At 36.8% G+C, this 22,172-nt stretch overlaps 1 protein-coding gene across 2 annotated transcripts; it reads right to left on the bottom strand.

The window, feature by feature from the left end:
- Window positions 1-5,744: 5,744 nt before the first annotated feature.
- LOC141402890 (uncharacterized) lies at window positions 5,745-21,057 on the bottom strand. 2 transcript variants are annotated; one of them, XM_073985019.1, is made up of 5 exons: window positions 20,356-21,057; window positions 19,658-20,309; window positions 19,157-19,360; window positions 17,861-18,015; window positions 5,745-7,817 (listed from the first exon to the last, which is right to left on the bottom strand). In XM_073985019.1, the coding sequence occupies exons 1-5, from the start codon at window positions 20,729-20,731 to the stop codon at window positions 7,771-7,773; spliced, it is 1,434 nt and encodes a 477-aa protein (XP_073841120.1). In that variant the 5' UTR covers window positions 20,732-21,057; the 3' UTR covers window positions 5,745-7,770. The 2 variants fall into 2 exon arrangements, with proteins under 2 accessions (XP_073841120.1, XP_073841127.1); XM_073985026.1 differs by having other exon boundaries at window positions 19,658-20,288; window positions 20,356-21,036.
- Between the last annotated feature and the right edge of the window lie 1,115 nt (window positions 21,058-22,172).

Below are 22,172 nucleotides of genomic sequence, written 5' to 3'. Positions count from 1 at the left end.
AAAATTTCTTATTTTGATTTTTCAATCATATTTCGTTGTTCTGGGCTTTTTGGTGCATTCTTCGCTAAAAAATGTTGACATCTAGAGAAGAATAAACTCTGAATTCGTCTGCTGTGTAACCTTATAAAATGAACCTTGAAGTCTGTATTCGAGCAATGGTAATTGTTTTTGAAATTGTGGATTTTTTAATTATTTCAGTATTTTTTTTAGTTTAGCTTTTGGATCATTGTTTCAAGAAGCATGGTCCTGACCACGAAAAACATAATCTCGAGTATGTTCTGAGACACACCTCACCTCTCACTTGTTCACCCCATTTACGCTTATTTTTCGACTATTTAATGGACGGACAAGGGTGTACTCTTCTTTTTAAATACCATAATGAATCTTAGCCCCAAGAAATTCGCAAAAAAATAAGAGTAATGGGGTAAACAAAATGCTTGAGGCGTGAAGTGAGAGGTGAAGTTTGTCTCAGAACATACCCGAATATCACTTTAATAATGACCACAAGGAGTACCTTTGGTAAAAATGTCAACACTATCCTCGAACAACCCATAAGTGAACTATTTAAAATTTTCTAATGGATCATCTTAAACTAAATTTGGGATTGAAAAAAATGTACTATGTGCAAAGTTTCTGGAAAGTCAGATACTTTATTCGTACGTTATCGTGTTAATTATCTCGAAAAAATTGTTCTGTTGTAATAGGTCCTGATCAAAAAACTCGCAAAAATCCAAAATAGTCTATATTATCGTGCGCACCATTTTAGCAAACATTTTTGAACTTTTGTGGGGAAGGTAACGAAGGAAGTGGACCGGATATGGTCCATCTTCCAACTTGGTCTATGTTTGGACAAATATTATTACTGTGCGCGCCAGCCAGACAGACAGATGGAGGGACAGAGATAGATCGACTACAAATTGTCTAAAAATATTGGCTGAAGTAGCGCTCACTCAACGATTTTAATCTTAACAAGTAAAAAAGTATCAGTCGACTTTGCCGACAGAGATATACACTCAGCCTGTGTATATTGAAACAATTTTTTCCCAAAATACGTATGTATTTAGGGGGTTTTAAAAATTTTGGGCATTTAAACCGACAAAAATGTTGATTAGGATTAAAGATCAAAAGTTTTGCGGAGGAGATACTACATGGAATGGATCGACATTGACCGTTATGGAAGTGAATCTCCAGCCACAACATATGGTGCCATAGGGGGTTTTTACACTCTTCGGGCTGTTTGCACAAGACGTATGGACTTGCCCCTGAAAAAAACTTTTACCATCGTATTTGAGGCAGCTATTACAAATTGCTTCAACAAAAATAAACGTGATTCGATATCAGGTCTTAAAGTGAACTTATCCGAAATTTTGTGTGGGAGGTACCCGAAGGAGTGGACAAATATAGTCCATATTCGAACCTGATCTATATCTGGTAGATATAATAGGATGTGTAAAGTATGGACCAGTTCGGCCACTCCCTTCAAGATTACCGTAGGAACAATTTTTCCGAACATTTTTTGAACTTTTGTGGGGAATGTTCCTGAAGGAGTAGACCGAAATGGCTTATCTTCGAACTTAAGCTATGTTTGGACAAAATATTACTAAGGCAAAATTTTGGACCGAATCGGCAGACCCGTTCAAGAGCTATCTTGCGCTCCAACCACCTCACACGGTGTCATAGGGTTTTTTTTTTTTTTTTTTGCAACTTCCATGCTATTTTCTCAGGAAGTATGGACTTGCCGCTAATGAAAGTTGTACCGTCGTATGGGGGGCAGTAAATACAAAAATCAAAGCGATTCGAGAGATGGCCCTAAACTGTACTTTTCCGAAATTTTGTGTGGGAGGTACCCGAAGGAGGGGACCCATTGAGTCCATATTAAAACCTCATCTGAGTCAGGTACAAATTTCACGATGTGCAAAGTATGGACCAAATCGTGCGCACACATTTTCCGAACATTTTCGAACTTTTATGTGGTGTAAATCCAACGAAAACAGAACTGGCATTGTTCACCAGAAAGCGTAAGTTCGGTGACTTCGTACCACCAACATTGAATGGAGTGCAACTACATCTATCTCCTGAGGCCAAATACCTATGTACAATCCTGGATTCTCAATTGAGATGGAAAAGGAACGTCGAGGAACGGACGAAGAGAGGTATGATTGCACTTTATTCATGTAAGAATTCGATTGGGAAAAGCTGGGGATTGAATCCAGCTATTATACACTGGCTGCATAACACTGTTGTGAGACCCATCTTATCCTACGGTTGTCTTGTCTGGTGGCATGCGCTTCGACATAAATCGAACTCTGGCAACATAGACAAGGTGCAAAGGGCAGCCTCGATCCTGATAACTGGAGCTTTTAGAAGTACACCACAAGCAGCTCTAAATGCGACGTTGAACCTCTTGCCCATGAGACTCAGCATCAAAGGTCAAGCAGCACGTAGTGCCCTAAGGCTACATGAACTGAATCGTTGGCGTGACAGCACCTATGGACATGCATGCATTCTTCGGGAGGTAGGACCAAACCTTAGCTTAAATCTGCAGGGGAAATTCAGCTACTACTTATCACCAATCCAAAGATTTGAAGATTTTGAGGTCGTTATCCCTAATAGAGATGACTGGATCCGTAGTAAGCTCCTCTGGACGGTCTGGCTTTCTACACAGACGGTTCCAAGATGGAAGAAGGTACCGGAGCTGGCGTCTACTGCGAAAGCTTTTTCTCGAATACTCATATAGGTTGAACAGCGACTGTAGTGTTTTCCAAGCAGAAATCTTCGCGATCAAAATGGCCGCAGAGCTGATAAAAAGTCTGGATGTAGAAATCTTTGAACCGGTGACTATCTTCGTTGATAGTCAGCCGGTTCTTAAAGCCATCAAATCTTCCAATATAAAGTCTGAGGCCGTTCTTGAGTGTAGAACTGCTTTGGCGAACCTCACAAACGCTGTCCGACTCTGCTGGGTACCGGGACACTGACATTGTGGGAAACGAGAGGGCAGATGAACTTGCAAGACATGGATCCCAATCAACAAGCCTAGCAATCACTGATTCAATCAGACCACCCATATGTCACCTTTTTCGGAGAGTGGAGACGTTCTTTGAAGAACGAGCCAAGGAACTATGGCATAATGAACCAAGGTACAACGTGTCAAGGGCCATTTGTCCGACTCTATCAACAAACAGAACAACTTCACTCTTAAATTTGAGCAAATCAGAAATCAGGGTATTGACGGGAGTCATTACCGGTCATTGCAACATCCGAGCTTTTATCGGCAAATGGCAGGATGATGGCGTGGACTATTGCAGGCTCTGTGAAGACGAGGAGGAAACGGAGACTATTGAGCATATTTTATGTCGCTGCCCGAGGTTAACGCGAAAGCGATAATGATTAACAGGAGTATGCTTTCCTCCAAGCTTAACCTTCTACTCAAACATGGAACCAACAATCATAAACAACATCATCAACAATTTGAATTGGCTGGGACGGCGCGACCGATAAACGTAACCATTTCTCTGACAGTTTTCTACCATCATTAAATAAACCATCCTCCTTTCTTTATTACATCTTCATCTTCAATAATACATTTATTATTACTTTCCCAACCCCACCCTCTTTTCTTTACTTGTCTCTCTTTTCTCTTCTTTTGTCTTTTCAGGTAATTCTGAGTCTCTCTTTTCTGATTATGGATGATCACAATGGAAGGAAAGGTCTCCGAGTGGCGTAGTCAATATATATTGACTACACATCCCCAAACCTAACCTAACCTAATATTTTATATTCCTAAGAAGAATTATAATTTAGTTTAGCGTTTTAAAACATTTTTTCTGCCCTTTCCATTTTCGGAATTTTGATGCTATTTTCTGTTTACATATCACACCTGTTTATCGAAAGGGTAGTAACTGAAAATTGTGTATTGTTAAGTAGAGACAAAATATTGTTGATTCACAAGTGGTGATTCTTAAGTCATGAAGAGTGACATAATGGAAAGAGTAGTCAAAACAATGTGAGATTTTTACAGTTGGTGGAAACGTGAAAATTTCAAAATATTGAGTTAATACCCTTTTGTTGAACTGGTGCGATATCATCATGTTTGGAAGTATGAAATTTTTACACGTTTTGTTACTTTTAAGAATTTTGGTTTTCTTTCTAGTTATAGGTCACATTCTTTAAAGAATTTAATAACAAAAACTAAATAAATAAAAAAATATATATAAATAAATTAGTTCCTTTTTTGCAATTTTGAATTTAATATCTGTATACCTATAAGTAAATATTTTTAGGGGACAACCATGTCCATGTTTGATTTTTCTACACTTTTTGTTATTTTTAAAAAATTTTGTTTTCGTTCTAAATTTGACGTATTCTTAAACAAAAAAACATTAATAAAAATTAAAATATAAAACAAATATAAAAATTATAACATAAATAAAAATAATTATCACTTGATAATGTTTAGCACTTTATTAAACACAAAATTAGTGCTTAGTTTGCAGATCCATACTTCAATTCTCGAAATTGTGAAATTATTTTCTTTCTATATGTAAATATTTTCTGACGACAACCATGTCTTTGGTATTAAAGAATGTTGCAATATTTCATTCTTCTATAAATTTGAGAATTTTTTAATTTCTTTCATGTTGTCGCATTTCTTAAAGAATTAAAAAAAAAATAAAAATATATAATTAATAAAAAATATATTTAATAAATCAGTTCCATTTTTCAATCTTCTGAATTTGGAATTTATTTTCGGTATATAAATAAATATGTACTGGCGATAACCATGTCATTGATATTAATGCATGTTTGATTCTTCAACATTTTTGTCGTATTTTTAAGAATTTAATAACAAAAATTTTAACATAAAATAAAAATTAGGTCAGTTATTTTTTTTCTTTTTTCAGAATATTGAAGTTTTTTGCATATGTGAAAATATTATTTACCGACAACCATGTCTTTGGCATAAATAATGTTCAATTTCAATTTTAATTTTTTTGATTCTTCTACACTTTTTGCTACTTTTTAATAAATAAATAAATTTAATAAACAAATCAAACTATAAAATAAATAAAAAATAAATCAGTTTAATTATCGGTATTTTGAATATTTTGGCGATAACGAAGTCATTGATCTTTAAGAATATTTGATTCTTCTACACTTTTTGTGTATTTTGAGAATTTTCAAATACAGGTAAATATTTTTTGGCGACAACCATGTCATTTTTTATTGAAGAATGTTTGATTCTTCTATCTTTTTTTGTTACTTTGAGATCTTTACTTTTCTTGCTCGTTATGTCGTTTTCTCAAAAAAATTAAAAAAAAATTAAAATATAAAATAAATTAAAAATTAAGCACTTGTTGGTTACTTCTCGAAAACCTTTTTTTGTTTGTTGGATTTTTGTTTTTTTTTTCAAGAAAATGCTTTGCATTTTTGAATTTTGTTATCACGTATTAATAAACTTAAAATAAAAATAAATATAAAAACGATTCTTAAGATTTGTTTCTTTTTGTTTTTGTAAAACATCAGTCTTTTAGTTGCATTGTAGGTTAAGTGGATTTTGTAAATATCACATATTGAGTTTCAGTTTTTGTATTTTTGGTTTCTATTTTTTTTTTGTAATTGTTCTTTATGCCCATAATAATTGTTTTTATTGCCCATGGTATGCATATATGTAAATCTCACTTATCACAGATTTGTTTTTGTTATATTACTTTTTTCATTGCATTCATCGATTCAATAAAATTCTGTTTGTTTGGGGGTTTTTTACTTTAGTTTTTTTTTTCATATTTTAATTTTATTTAGTAATATTTTTTATGATAAATTCTAAAAAATATAAAGCAAAAATATTAATAATTAAACGCAATTTATTGTTGTTTTTTTTATAAATTAACATGCGTTTAAGTTGTTGTAACTTATATACGCACACCCTTTTCTTCTGAAATATATAGAAATAATTTTATTAGTCCTTATAATTAAACCCTTGCGACTTTTGCTTTTTTGTTTCTTATTTTACATAAAGCTAAGAGGGTTTTTTATTTATTTTATGGGATATTCTATTGAACTTATAGATATTTCTATAAAGAAATTATGGACAAGACGGGTGAATTGTTTAATTATAACACCTATGAGAGGGACTATTGTTATCAGTCAAGGGAAATTAAAAAAAATCAACAAATTAATTTCCATTAAAAATCCTTTAAATTCTTTTTTTTTAATGAAAGAAAATTTGTATGCTCGAATTGATATCTCTCAATATTATTCAAATAAAGTAAAGATCATAATTTTTAACAGGTTAAACACATTTTTTTAAATATTAAATTCTTGGCATGAAATTTCCTCAATTTGCAAAGAGCTTCTTGACATAAAAAAAAAACTACAATAAAAATTAAAAAAAAAAAAACAATAATTCCAGCATAGTCCATCTTTTAGGTATTATTGGGGGGGTTATTCTGAATGAAAACTCCCCCGAGTTTTGTCTATCTGCTGTTTGAACTTAAAGCAGAAAGTGAAAAAAATATAATGGGAGTTTTCATTCAAAATAACCACCGTAATTATATTTCAAAACACCATTCTCATCCTAAAAATTAAAAAAAAAACTTATAAATTAATTGCTTATTTCCAAAAATATTTGAATTGAAATATATTTTTTTAATTTATAATGTAAGAGATGTTGTAAGGAAAGTGGGTGTGTATATTGGGATGGGCTGGATAAATAAAACAATAAAACTGTTTTTTTTTTTTTGTTTTGTTTTTCAACTTAAATTTATAAAAAAAAAATATTTAATTTTTTTCTTTCAATTTTTTTTGAAACAATAATCTCTTATTCTATATTTTATTAGTGTCAAAATAAAGTACATTGAAATGTAGTTTTTTGTTTATTATTATATGTATGTATGTATATTTATATTGGAAGTAGAATAATAGATAGATTTAGTATTGCATTGCCAAGTTTAAATTGGATAAATTAAACAGGGAAATAAGAAAGAACAAAAGAAAGGATAGATAGATAGTATTCAAGAAAATAAAAGTCAATTTCGTAAAAAAAATTACAAATTCTTACAGAATATATGTATGTATATATAGTTATGGGGGGGAAATAAACAAATATATTTTTTTTATGACTGAGTGCAGGAGTAACTGCTTTGTCCATCATCATTAGGTTCTATGGTTAAAATTAAAACAATATTATGTATTACCGAACAGCAAAAAAGTCTGGTGGCTTCTCATTCTCCTTTGGTGATTGGTAAGAATTATTAGATTTTAGACACTTTTATGCTTACTTTTATGGTTTTGAAAATAAAAAGAGGATTTAATTATGTTTTGGGGGGATATAATCATCACTTAAACAATAAGTGCCACACATTATATAACATCTTGTGTATTGTGTTTGTTTAATAGATAGCTAGTAGTATATATTATTACTAATCTATAATCATTTTTTTAAAGATCTTTAAAGTTTATGTTTTTTCTTTTATTTACCATTTTCAAAATTTGAAGATCATGCATGGAGACGATGAACGACGTAGACATAGTAGTCGACACGACGACGCAGAGTTGACCCAATGTTTATGAGCGACGACCGACGACAATAATATATACTTTTTGGGTTTGTTTTTGGCATTACTCAATGATTCGCTATATATTATTTCAATATATATTTTGGGGTTGATGGTTTAGCAGCAAATATGTATTTTGTAGTATCATCGGCACACGCACAGCGTATTTAGTGTTGAGAATTGTGTTATATAATATTTTGGTTACCATTTTTTTCACTTAATAATAGCTCGCATTTGAATAACTCTGCTGATATGACTGCGGGTCTGTGTTTTGTTGAAAAGATACAATTTTTTTTTTTGGATTTTTTTTTGGGGTTATAACCAAACAAGAAAGTTGTGTTATTATTTACAAAAAATTAATTTCATTTAATACTTAAAATAAAAATTCTTAACATATAAATCTTAAACATATACCATATTAATTATATAAATATGTACATAAATGTATATTTTTTATCTCACTTTTTTTCTCACTCAAAATTGTTTTTTATTAAATAAACGATTAATATATTTTTTTCAAATCTACGCTAATTCGGGAAAGTTTCCTATGTTACAAAAACCCTACCTGTAACAAAAAAATGAAATCTCCAATTTTGTTCTAATTACCGGTCTTCTTGAAAATATGTATTTATTTCATATAATGAAATTCATAAAGAAGTGAGCAAAGGCTATAGTCGGGACTGGGCATACTATGTGATACCCTACACCACTACCCCTGTGCATAAGTTTTTCACTCATACAAATTTTTTTTATCTACTGTCAACATCTACTTGGTACTTATTGCTGGTCTTTTTCATTAGTCCATATTTAGATCAGGCAATTTTCCTTGCGGCAATTGTAAGTTTGTTGGTGAGAGAGGGTATTGAGGGTTATAATAAAGGGTTATAATATGCCTCACCTCTCTCACCATCAAACTGACAATTGCCGGAAGGAAAATTGCATAATGTAAATATGGACTTAGCATTTTGCATGTCTTTAATACACCACATAGAAGCAGATGTATTTGTCATTTAAGTAAAAACTTCAAAATATTAAAATTGTCATACCTTAGCGCCTTTTGCAATATTTCTGATATTTTACCATAAATGCCACATTTTTTATTAATTTAAAAAGCTCACATGGCTTAGTTGCATTATCCAGCTCTTTTCTTGGAATATTTCCAACAGAAGCAGAAATATCTGATATGGAAATAAAAATTGGGATATCCCAAAGTATTTTTCGACATCACAAGCATTTCACCAATTTTGGTAACATAATTGGGAACATTTTAATGCTCAGAATGTCGTCATTGTTGAAACGCATCCAACCAAAGCTGAGTACATGCACACATGTATGTACACTTTTGGAAAGTCATAATCGTATGGTTCTGGGGGACTTTAATTTGCATCATGAGAGGTGGCATTCGGCCCTCGAAAACGACCAGAAGTGTACAGCGCTGGCTGAGCAGATTGATAGCTCTACGTTTTGCACGGTCAATGAGGACCCTCCTACCATAATTAGAGGAGAGTGTCACAGTTCGCCAGACATAACCATCGTGTCACCTGTAGTGGAATTCTGTAACTCATTTTTTGACTTATCGACATAAGTTGGTAAAATTAAAATGCTTATAATTTCGGTAATAAACGAAAATTTTCGGTAAGTTAACAACCAAAACAAAACTGTCGCTAAGTCCTACCGATAGCAACAGTTTTGTCAACTTTTATTGATACTTTTCATTTTAACGATTTTTGTCGGTAACTCAAAAAATGCGTTACAGAATTCCACTACAGGTCTGACAAATGACGTCAGCTGGCAACCCGTCATTTCCCTTGGTTCAGACCATCTCCCCATAATTGTCTCCATTAGCAGACCACTCGATTTCATCACCTCTGAACGCCACACGTTCGCCAATCATAGGAAAGCTGATTGGCCGAGTTTCAGAAAGTTCACCAATCACCGCTTCATAGAACTGCCCAATCCTTCTGATGTTCGGGGGAGGATCTTCCGAGACATCATCACTGCTGCAGCCGCTCGCCATATCCCTGCTGGTCGAATACCCGAAGTAAGACCAAACTTCCCAGCAGAGGCGACGGGATTAGCAAATGAGCGTGATGAGCTTCGCCGAACCAACCCCAATGACCCCAGAGTCAGGGAGCTGACACTGGCAGTTAACATGCTGGTCGACGAACATAAGCGGAACAAGTGGTTAAATCATCTGAAGAGTTGCAACATTGGAGCCGGTATAAGTGAGTTGTGGGCAACAGTTAAGTCACTCTCGAACCCTGGAAGGATGGAAGATAGGTCCTCAGTCACGTTTGCCAACGTTACGTTGACTGACCCGAAGAGGTGCGCGCGCAAGTTATTTCAATCGACAGTTTGTCGAGCACCGAGGATGACCCACCACAGTTTACAATGGATGATGTTGCGAATTCCATCAGGAACGCTAAACCATCCAAGGCGTACAGGCTGATTTCGCTTTTGTCGCCCGTAGCAAAGACCCTTGAGGCCTTAGTCCTCCCCAGTATCAGGAATAGCTATCAAGTTGCTGATCATCAGCATGGATTCCGTAAGCAACACAGCACGACAACAGCGCTGCACGCCATCTCCACATATCGCTCATTTACTCAAAGAGTGACACATCTCAAAAAATCAAGTTTCGAGAAAAACGAGTTTTAAGTTGCCGATTGAAATTTGACTTCCCAACTTAAAAAAAAAATTATTATACAAAAAATAAAATAACTAATTGGACAATCATTTGTAAAGAGCTGGCCAGATATCAGTGCTACATTTCTGAGCAAGATCAAGCATGATTTGAAGTGCTAAGTACATCATAACCTCAAACAACTTTTTTGATGACTTATGCCAAACTCCTAGCAAATAAGCTGTAACTCGTTGAGTTTTAGAGATATCAACTAGAAAATTTGACACAAAATAAAGTAGAAGTCGTAGAAAAAATAGAAATTGCTAACTCAAAAACCCCATTTTTTGAGTTACGCCACTCTTTGAGTAAAAGAGCGATATATTTGTCAAGGACTCAACTAGAGACCGCCGTGTGATAGAACAGTGATGGTGGCACTTGACTTATCAAAAGTCTTTGATACAATCAGGCACTCCACGCTGTTTGAGGACATTGAGCGGACAACCCTCCGGCCAAGCTTGAAACTTTGGATAGTCAACTATATGTGTGGACGCCAGTCGTACGTGAAATTCAGGAACAAGAAGTCCAAACCCCGTAGAGTGAAACATTGAGTGATATCTCCGGAACTGTTTAACCTCTACCTCTCCTGTATTCCGCCCCCTCCGGACGGCATCGAGATCGTAACGTATGCGGATGATTGCACGATCCTGGCGTCAGGTACCTTCCCTGATGACATCTGTGAGAGACTGAACTCCTATTTAACCGATCTTACCACCTTCTTCCTCTCGAGAAATATGCAGATTTCCGGCACAAAATCTACAGACACTCTGTTCACCACATGGACAGCGCAGTTTGGAAGAGAATTGAATGTCGTGGTCGACGGTAGCAGAATTCCGACCACAAACTGCCCTAAAATTTTAGCGATCACATTCGACACTACTTTCAAGTCGTGCGTGCACGCCACAGCTATCTGCGACAAACTGAAAAGTAGTAACAAGGTGCTCAAGTCCCTAGCCGGCAGCACTTGGGGTGCAGATAAAGAAACCTTGTTGGCCACATATAACGCGATAGGTCGGTCTGTGGTAAGATATGCGGCGCAAGTTTGGTCCACGGAATTATATGATACGAATTGGAAAAAGATTCAAACCCGTCAGAATGCTGCCCTGAGTGGACAATCTACATGAGGAGGCAAAGATTCTTCCAGTAAAGCAACACAATGAGATGCTTTCGTTGCAGTACTTGCTTGGGTGTTACCGTAAGAGCCATCCCAATCACCATATGTTGGATAGGCTCGACACATTCAGGCATATCAGGAATGATATTCATGCTCTAGAGAGGGCGGTCCAACAATATAGGAGAGAACCCCTAGATTAACAAGCATATCAATCAGGTTTAAATAGTATTCACACGGATACAGTTGCTAAGGCCATAAGCAAATATAGTGTGTATAAAGTCCTCAGAGTACATCCCCCATCTATCGCACCTGAGGAGCGTCAGCTGCCACGACAAACCAGAGTAGTTTTGGCTCAACTACGCTCGTGATATTGCAGTCACACAAATTTTTATTGGGCGAAAATCGACCGGCCCGTGCAAGACATCTGCCCAGTATGCGGCACCCGCACGACACAAAACACCTTTTCAACTGCCCCGCCAAACCTACTCATCTAACTCCAGTGAATCTGTGGTTACATCCCATCGAAGCAGCCACTTTCCTAGAACTGGAGATAGACCCAGAGCCAGATTGAACAGAAGAACAGACATACAAACATAATAATAAACACTGTTATAACAACAACCAAAGCTGAGATACTCGTCAGTACAATTCAAATAAAAAAATGGGCAAGTGGGATGTGCGCTAACCTATTTTGCATAATAATATCACCCTTATTTTCCTCATCCATTGACGGCCTGCATAAGAATAAAACTGTGATTTTTTGTCCAAATAAGTTGTTTACCCTTTCCGACCCCTAAATATTATCCGGCCATCTTCTTCCCCTCCGGGACCATAACTAAAATCACAAAAATGAAAAGTTGGGTTTCATTAGCGAATATTGTGACCACCTACTTTACATCGTTAAAAAGGTGATATTTTCCACTATCATTGTCATGTTTTGCTTTTGGTACACCCCTTATAGAAGCTGAAATATTACCTTTGGAACAAAACGTTGACTTTTTCCCCAAATAAGTTGTTTAACCATTCCGGCCAAAATCAATAGGGTTCTTCCCATCCGAGACCAACAATTTGGTGAAGATCCGATTAAAATTGCGACCTGTATCGGTTTAGATGGACACACGGACGGACACACATAGCCAGATCGACTCAACTCGTCAATACCGTCAGTTTGGTATACATAAGTATGAGTCTACGACCATTATTTCGATGCTTTACAAACTTTGTGGCCAAAACCAATTTATAATAGCCTCCCACTTAGTGGTGTAGGGTATAAATATTTAATATAATGCAAATTTCAATTGGCAGACATTGTGATATTGATAACGAAAGTATTCCAACAGAAGGCCTTGACAAAGCGGCGTTGTATCTTTTTATTGGCGAACTTGACAAGTTCTACTCCGATAAAATTGAATTAACTTATCTAGCCAATTTTATTATTTTTTTTTTTTTTGTCCTCACTATCACTTAGTATGTCCAAGATTACAATTGCGGACGATGGTCACTGTGTCTTTAGATCAAGAACTAGTTAGTAGGATGGAACTAATACTGTCTTTTCAGGCTCGAGAATCGAGAGGATATGGAGACGAGAGCATCTGCTATATTGCTGCCTGCATCTGCTATATTCCAGGCTACACGTTTGATACTCTCAATGCCTGTTCAACATCGGTGAAATGTAATGGATGTATTCAATGGGTGCACTACGGGGCTGATCAGGTTTTAGCCGCTACATCGATAGAAGTAATGTTTCTGCTTGCTGCGGCAAAACAGTCTCCAGCGTATCTTCGACATCGTCGTCACTTATGTCTCCCCAACAGCAACAAACGCGGCACCTGCATCATTTCTGCATTTCAACTGCAACAGTTTCCGCAACAAAGTCTCCGAGGTTGTCGACCTTATGAATTGGAGAAACATGGTCGCCTCTACCTGTAGTTTGCAACGTTGCGATTGTTACATTTTGCAGAAGGATCCTACAAGAAATGGATGAGGAGGACTTGTCTTCCTTATACACCAGTCTCTCCAGCGTGACCGACACGTGAAAGTATTGCAGAAGCATAACCCACCCAGTCCCTTTGTCAAATACATATATTTGACATTTACCAATGTATTTTTATGGACAGATATTATTTTGGACACTCAAAAGGGCGAAAATTGTGGAATTCCGAGATATAGCACCTAATTTTGCACGGTGACTGAAGACGATTCCGCCACAGCTCGTTAGATATCATTAATGTAGCACCCGGTATGATAAATGGCATATCCACCTTCCCATGATCGTCTCCGTTAACAGACTACACGGTTTCAACCTCTGACCCTCGTACTTTTCTGAACAAAGATGATTGACAAGGGTAATGATAATTTACCGCTTTATAGAGCTGAAAGTCCCTTAAATCCGCAGGGTAACGAAGAGAATTTTCCGGGACAAAATCCCACCTGCAAACATTCGCTCGCACGAGGGTCGAATACTCGAAATTATACCATACTTCCCAGAAGAGGCGACGTACTATACCAGCAAATCGGGATGAGCTTTGTCGTATGAACCTTAATGACCCAATAGTTAGGGAATTTGCTTCTTGAAATCGACAGACTAGTATGCGAGCTCAAGCGAAACAAGTGGATGTGCTTAGAACACGTGAAGCAATGCAACACTGAGTAAATTGTGTGCAACGGTTGAATCTTTCTCGAATCCGAGAAAGAAGTAAGATATAACGGCTGTTACTTTCAACAGCGTGACAGTAATAGATCCGCGTGTTATTTAAACCGGCAGTTTGTAGTGAATGAGCGAAGAGGAGTGTGTCACGCCGTATAAAAGCCCTCTTAACCGAGGAGGTACCACATTTACGATGGACGATACCGCAGATATCACCTCTCATTCGAAGCGGCACAGTGTCCAATTTTCCGAGAAACCTGGCCAAAAGTCGAAAAAAAAAAATAATTAATCAATTTACACTAAATAGGGTCATATATTTTTTATAGGATCCCATTGCGTGAACGTATTTAAGATGTTCAGTGTCGCTCATGAAGTGTGCGTTCTTTAATAATTGATGTCCGTATGTTGATTTGTTCAAGGTCAATTTTAAAAATAAATTATGAAAATAGTTGTAAGAACGAGTTGAGCTGTGTACCTTAGCATTTTCAAAGATGGATGAAGGTACTGGAGCGGGGGTGTACTGCGAAGAGCTAAACATTAAACGCTCGTTCAAGCTTAATGCAAATTGCAGTGTTTTTCAGGCGGAAGTCTTTGCATCTTTGGCGTTAAAGTTCATTTAGACTACGCTGGACTTAGCAATTATCTGGCTTTATTTGACATATGTTGTATGAAAATGACAACTTAAATCCACTGGATATGCTAAATCCCGCATAGTCTAAATCAGGCATTAGGATCTTACACTATTAAGGGGTCGATTATGGATAGCAACTCAATTGTAGTTGCGTTGCCAGATGAGAAAATCATACAATTAAAATAACTGTAACGACAGAAATTTTTGTCAAATCCATTCAATGTCAGTATTTTGAACCTTCAGCTATTAATTTAATTTTAAAAAATTATGAATTTCAATGAGGAAATGTAAATTTTTATTTTAAATTTGCTTTCGGCAACGAACCTGGAGTTGGGTTGCTATCCATAATCGACCCCATAGTATAGGGTAACTTCCTGGCATTTAGGTAAAATTTAGAGTTTTAGGGCCTGTTTATGTATGTCGATAAGAAAACGAATGCGGAAGAAAAACTACCAAATTTGAGTGTGTATTTCAAATTTGTTTTTTGTTTTGAAGCAAAAGCAAATGAAATAATATTTCAAAAACTAAAGTTTGGGTGTCTTTCATGCGCACACATTTTCGTTTCGAAATACATAAACTGGGGGTTAATGTATTCTAGGACCTATAGTAAAATTGTAGGTCAAAATTCATTCCGTTTTAGCGTTTTGCACACTGAGCGTTGGGCCCACACGGATCTCAAGGGTAAGGCTTAAAAAGCGGATGGACCCGGAGTTAAGTAATTGACAAGTGTCCTCAATTTATCGTTAGCCACCCATATTGTATTATATGCTTGGAAAGTTGACAGGATGGTCTCGGTACTAAAGCCCAAGTACAGACCGATTTCCAACTGTCGCCTGTTGATATAGGGGATCTCTCCTATGTACATCTGTTTGTATTTGTTTCGAAAATTCTAGTGGCACCAATCATCGCCATGAAGCTGTTTCGCAGTTGCCTAACCCATAGCATTACACACCATACATACACATGTCAGACGAAGACTGAACCAGAACCGTGCGACCCAACAATCATCGTGGCTCTTCACTTATCCAAAGCCTATGTCCACGCATTTCGCGGACATAGATAATACCTCTAGTCAACGATATGTGAGGACGGCAGTCGTTTGTGTGATTAAAAAAACTCGATGACAGCAGGGTGTTCCCCTAGGTGGGGAACTGCATCTAAGAAATATGATAATATCCGCATCTAAATCACTGAAAGGAGGAGCCTCATCTTCTGAACCTATTGGTCCTGTTTCCCATCACTAACTATGCCAAGATATTGGATGTTTAAGTTGTTTAGCACATTTAAGATGTCCGCGAACGCCTATACTATTTACGATAAGATAAGAAGAACAAGGTCCTTAAGTTTTTGGGCGGCTGCACTTGCGGTGTTTACAAAGAAACCTTTTTGAATTTTTATAAAACAATAGGCCGATCTGGGCTAAGTAATGCGCATCCGATGTGTTTTGCAAATGTTAGCGCTATGCAGTGGATGAATATTCAGCCACATAATGACGCCATCAGAACATAGCTGTGCATCAGTACAAAGAGATGTTGTGAATACAGTACCTGCTCGGGTGTTATCGCCATAAACATCTCTGCCACAATCTTGTGGACAGGTTTCTACCACCCAGGCAGTCAATCATGATCTAGAAAGAGGTCCCGAGTTATAAACGGCAACCTCTAGATCAACGGGGCTATAAGGAAGTCTTCGACAGTAATCTCGCCGACTCAGTTGCGAATTGCAGTTTAAAGGTAAAGTTTGAAGAATGCCAGGCCAAGGTAAACTTGAATGGTTTTAGTTCTATAAAGATCGAAGGTGCAGTCGCTTTAATTCGTATTGGGCCCGTATTGACAGCACGATACCCAACACATGTCCTGAATGTGGACTGGGACCGCACAATACGCTTCATCTATCTACACTGGTGTACGAAATAATAGAGCCACAATCGTAACAATGCATTAAATCTTTCTAAAACGATTCCGCGTTGTGTTTTATGGTGGATTTTGCACTTTTATAATAAAATAGTATCCCATAAATAAAATTCAGGGCAGTGATATGATTGAGCCAACCTATGTTAACAATATTTCTTAAGAAAATTGTAATTTGACCACTAAAATCTTAGTACAAAGGTTAGTTATCCTTCCTAGTATTATTCAGGATAATTTCAGAACCGATAATTACAATTTAGACTCCGGAAGAGGCTGAAAAACCATGCTGGCCCAGAAATAATGATAATACCCTATAAGTATCTAGACTATACCGCAAAATATTGTAATAATATTTGTAATTGTGAATATAATCGGCTAATCTACTAGCAAAAATAAGGAAACTCCAAAACCTGTTCGAAAAAACTTATTATTTTGAAGATTTCAGAGCTAAAAATTGTGGGTCCTGTAAGGAATATCAGATTTATGTCCTTGGTTGATATAAGCTCTATTAGAACGTATGTGTTGTTTAAACATAGTCTAAAAGTATTGGGAGAAAAATCACGAGACTTTGAAGTAAAGACAGGATATGTTTATTCATGTACACTAAGGAAACTCATCTGTGCTTTGAACCTAAATTGCTCAGCACTTCACATTGGGGATGACTGGAGCTAGCAGAGTTGAATGAAAATCGTGTCAATTTGTTATATAATTTCAATCTGTTCAAATGAAACAAACTTTTTTACAACCTGTCAAGGAAATGTTCAGCCATTGGTCAAACCAAATGTTCCTCTGGGGACATGCATAAGCATATCTTGTCTTTATTTCCAATTCTCGTGATTTTTCTTCCAATAAATACTTTTAGACTATGTTTAAGCAACACGTACTTTCTATTTGATTTGATATCAACCAAGGTTTACTTCATTTTTTGGAGCCAAGGAGGGCATAATTGTGATATTCCCAAGATCCAACAAGAACCACAATTTTTTGCACTGAAATCTATAATTTCGCAAACACCACCAACCACGAAAAGAACACGTGGTTGTTGCAAAAATATTCGGACTCAAATCACCAGGCTTAAAATACTGATATTTTGGCTGACAGGGACAGCCAGTTGTCGTCATTCCTACTCAAGGCTGCCTAACTAGTAATTATTGTTTTCGTTATAAGGTCTTTCATAGGGATAATAAGGCATTCTTAAAACAATATTTTTTTAATTTTGAGCTATTTAAGATTTTGTAAACCTTCCTGAATCAAACCCGATTTTGTAAAAACTAATTTATATATTTTCCTACATAATAAACAAAAAGTAATGTTTTAAGGGTACTTACCATAACCAGCATAAGCGCGTTCATCATATGTTTGCTGCGCATGTTGAGAGTAATCTGCCTGAGATGTATTATAATCAACAGCAGGCGCACCATACTGTTGGGTATAATCTTGACCGTATGTTTGATAGCGGGTATCTTGTTGACCATATGTAGAACTGCAAAAAAATATATTAAAAAATAAAGTTAATAAGAAATATTTGCTGGATTTTTTCGCCTAATATTGATTGAGAGTTTTCTCAGTATCAGGCAGTCGTCAGGTAAAATATAACAGGGCTCTGGCGGACAGAATCGTTTAGCACAGAGTTAAGAATGAAATGTCAGGAGAAACATAGCAATTAAGCCTAATGACGCACAATTAACCTCAAAGATCTCTGAAATGAAAAGGATTCTATGGTCAGATGCCCACATCCCAATGCTAAAAAGGTGTTAGAGCATCAGCCCTCAAGTTCTTATACCACAGTGCTATCTCAAAAACAGGGTAGAGGATTTGATCAGTTATGGCAGAAAATATCTTCAGGTCGATATGAAAAGGAAAAGAGGGAACAAATTGAATACTCTACCAGCTGACGGAAAAAATTTGAAAATTTTTTTTTAAATTGTAAGTTTTTCCTAAGGATTTAAGACTTTCTCCTATGGACAGGAGCCAATTTAGGGCACGAAAACATTTTTTTTAATTTAAAATTTTTTCTTACTTTAACAAGGGAATTTTCGGAACTTAAGAGGCCCATATTTCGGGAAGTATGGACTTTCCCCACGGAAAAGTTTATATATTTGTGATCAGGACAACAAGATCTACCTGTGGTAATTTTTCCAGATTTTTCCGCCAGGTGGGAGAGTATCCTATTTATGCCGAAAAGAGGATAGGTTTCTTTTAAAGAGTCGCGGTATGGAACAAATAGCAGCGTGGGCGTGGTTTGAGAAGGCTGCAACGATGCCGACCCATGAATTGGCCCACAGATATCCAAAATTTCAATGAAACGTTTAAATTAAAGAGGTCACCTCAAAAATGTTTGTCAGTTGAAGTAGACCGGAAAATTGTGGTGTTCTGTTGTAGGCACTTGAGTACTATTGCCCACGAATATCTTCAAAGGGAAAAGGGCAATTCCCTCCCCTATTTACATTGCTTAAGAACTAAGTATACATATTATTCGACCTTGGATTGTCCTTATTCTAGTGTGCTAATTTTTACTACGAAATGTTTTCATGTCACAATTAAAAAACAAATTTAAATTGCTCTAAAGATGTTGGAAACATGTTATACATATTACAAATAAATGATAATCAAATTTTATTTACCTGTATCCTTGATATTGACTTTGATCATATTCCCCAGTTGTATATGCTGTATTGGCCTGATGTGTTGCTGCATGCGTTGGGGCCGGGGGATAGGTTGATGTTTGTGCATAACCATTATATGTTGTTTGGGCTTGGGGAGCAGCATATGACTGGGCATAAGGATCCATTGTTTGTTGTGGAACATGTGGGGGGTAGCCATGATGACTATTTAAATAAACAAATAAAATAAGTACCTTATTTATTGTTGTCTTATTACGACGAATGTCATTGTTTATGAAAGTTTTTAATTAATTGAATTAATCGAACTAACACGACCTAAGGAGTTTGTATTGAATTAAACCACCAGCGAAACGATCGTAGAATATTGGTTGGATGATAGGGACTTCGCTAGAATTACCATTTTCAATACAAATTCCTTAGGTCATGTTAGCTCGATTAATTCTATTAAAAACTTTGTATCTAAAAACGTATTTTTTAATTATTTGCAACCGTTTCACTTACCTTTGTGGTGGTGGTGGAGCAGGTTGGTGTGCCACACCATAATTAGCTGCTGGTTGTTGTGCCATATGAGGTGGTTGGTGATATTTTGGCGCAGGTGCTCTCTGAGAATATGGACCAGTTTCATAACGTCCCCTCTTGGGACCGGGAGGGCCACCAGGAGCTCCTCTCTTCAAAGACATAGGGGCACCCTGTGAATTAGATGCATGCGGTTGTTGATGCATTGGGGGACGTGTCATACCAGCACCCTGGTATGCACCACGTCCTCTAGGTGGACCACCACGTCGCACCATACCATGTTCTTGCATGGGAGCACCACCATGCATTGACATCATGCCACCGGTGCTACCATTATGTGGATTATATGCTCCACGACCGCCACCTCGTGGGCCACCACGGCCTCTACCCCGATAATTTGGTGAAGTACCCATTAGGGGTGGTTTGCTACTAACCAAGGGAGCTGTTGTAGCAGTCACCACTGCATTTGGATCAGCTTCTTGGGTTGCCGCTGGCGCAGCAACCTCTGTTGTAGCAGCAGCATTATCTTCCTTAATAGCAACAACTTGATTATTAGCTGATGCTTGAACCGGTGAGATAGTTTTATTATTATCCACACCGGTATGTTGTTTCGGCTCTGCAGCGTCCAAAAATGTTTCTAATCACATCAGTAGTTTTCATGTATCTTAATATTGTATACTTACGTTGGGTGTACATTGGCATACGTCCTGTTCCTCTCATGGGTGGGCCGCCGCCTCGGGGTGCACCTTGAAATCCACCCCTGCCAGAATATCCCCCAGGACCTCCCATGCCAGGTGCTCCACGCATAGGAGGAGCTCCTCTAGGTGCAAAACCTCCACGTGGAGGATAACCCATTGGTGCGCCGCCCATACCGCCTCCACGTGCTCCATAACCACCTCGACCAGAGAAGCCACCAGGTCCTCCCATGCCTGAAAATTGGCCCCTACCCATACCCCTGCCACGTCCCCTTTCAAATGAACCACGCATACCACCGCGTCCACGTGTGGGAGCTACTCCACCGGTTATCGGCGCCGTATCGACTGTTGTAGGAGCTTCCATAACTTCTATTCTTACTTCTTTTGAGGTTTACACTTTTTTCTTTGAACTTCTTACAATGAGACAAGCCGACGATTTGGTGTTCCGGCAATTGACTTATACTTTATTTATTGACTGATATTTACACGAATTTTACTGAAAACTTTCTTCTTGGCGTATTCTCAAGCAAATAATCATTATTTTTACCTCTTTAAACTACAATTTAATAATTTATTTTCAATTTTTTCTCCTACAAAATAAATGTATTCTCCGCTTTCTTATGTATACTTTGCATTCAGTGTTAACGTTGCCAACCTAAATGCTTTCCTGGGAAAAATGGCGTCAAAGTCATTAATCACCATGGCACAATTACCAGGTAGATGCATCAGCAAACAACTACAACAAAAACGAGTTCAGTACTGTGAAATGTCAAATATGTTTTCCAAAAATAAAGCGATTCACACATTTTTTCAACAAAATTTTGTTAGGCAGTTATTAATAAACACATTATAACAAAAATCAGTCAAAAATTCACGATTTTTCTTTTAAATTTTTGTTTTTTTAATTTTGAGTTTTCAATTACAACAACTTTTTTGACAGCTCACAGTACATCAGCTGGGCTGATGCGGGTACCTGTATGATTGTGCCATGTTAATCACTGAGTGGGAGCTTCCCAGATGTGCTATCATTTCGAAGTGATTCAATGATTGCTAAGAATTAACCCTGCGTTTACATATGACAGGACAGTTAAGTTCATGTATTAATTGTCAAAAAACCCAAAACTTGCCTGTGTTACGTAGGCGTCCCGACAACTGCAAAAACAGTTGTAAAGGCCAGAACAGAATCAATCGTCGCTTGGTCCCCCAAATGCCAAATTATAAAGGAATGCAGTATCCTCTTTGAGAATCCGCCTGCGTTCTCCTTAAGAGGCTTCCTTTATAATTTGACATTTGGAAAGCAAGCAATGATTGATTCTGTTCTGGCCTTAAATGCTCTGTTCCTTTACTTTCCTGATGTTACCATTTTTTAACCTGCAAAGCGTTCTGTTGAATCAACGACTGCTGTTTCAACATGACCACAGATAGCAAGCATCTGGGGCTCAATTCTGTTTCTATGAAAATGTGAAATGAAAACTTTTATAAAGGAGAAAACTGTCAAATGAAAAAAATTATAAAGGAAATATTTTTCATTTCAAATTTTCATAGAACAAGAATCCAGCCCCTGGTCGTTATTAGCATAAACCATGATGAAATTATAAGGTGGCGTAAAATGGCCAGCTGATTGGTTTCAATCTGTCAATTTTTTTGTTATTGTGAATTAATTGTACGAAAAAGTAAACAAACATTTTCACAGCTTGAAGAATTTTCAGTCAAATCAGAGTTGTATTATGCTCTTTACGTGACCTGTTAAATAGATCTTGGCATAAACATCATAACCACCAAGATCTATTTAACAGGTCACGTAA

Source organism: Musca autumnalis, unplaced genomic scaffold (genome assembly GCF_047663935.1).
Source record: "Musca autumnalis isolate F117 unplaced genomic scaffold, ASM4766393v1 scaffold_1, whole genome shotgun sequence".
Taxonomy (NCBI): Eukaryota; Metazoa; Arthropoda; class Insecta; order Diptera; family Muscidae; genus Musca; species Musca autumnalis.
The sequence above is the reverse complement of the archived record's forward strand: the minus strand, read 5'-3'. Positions and strand labels throughout refer to the sequence as shown.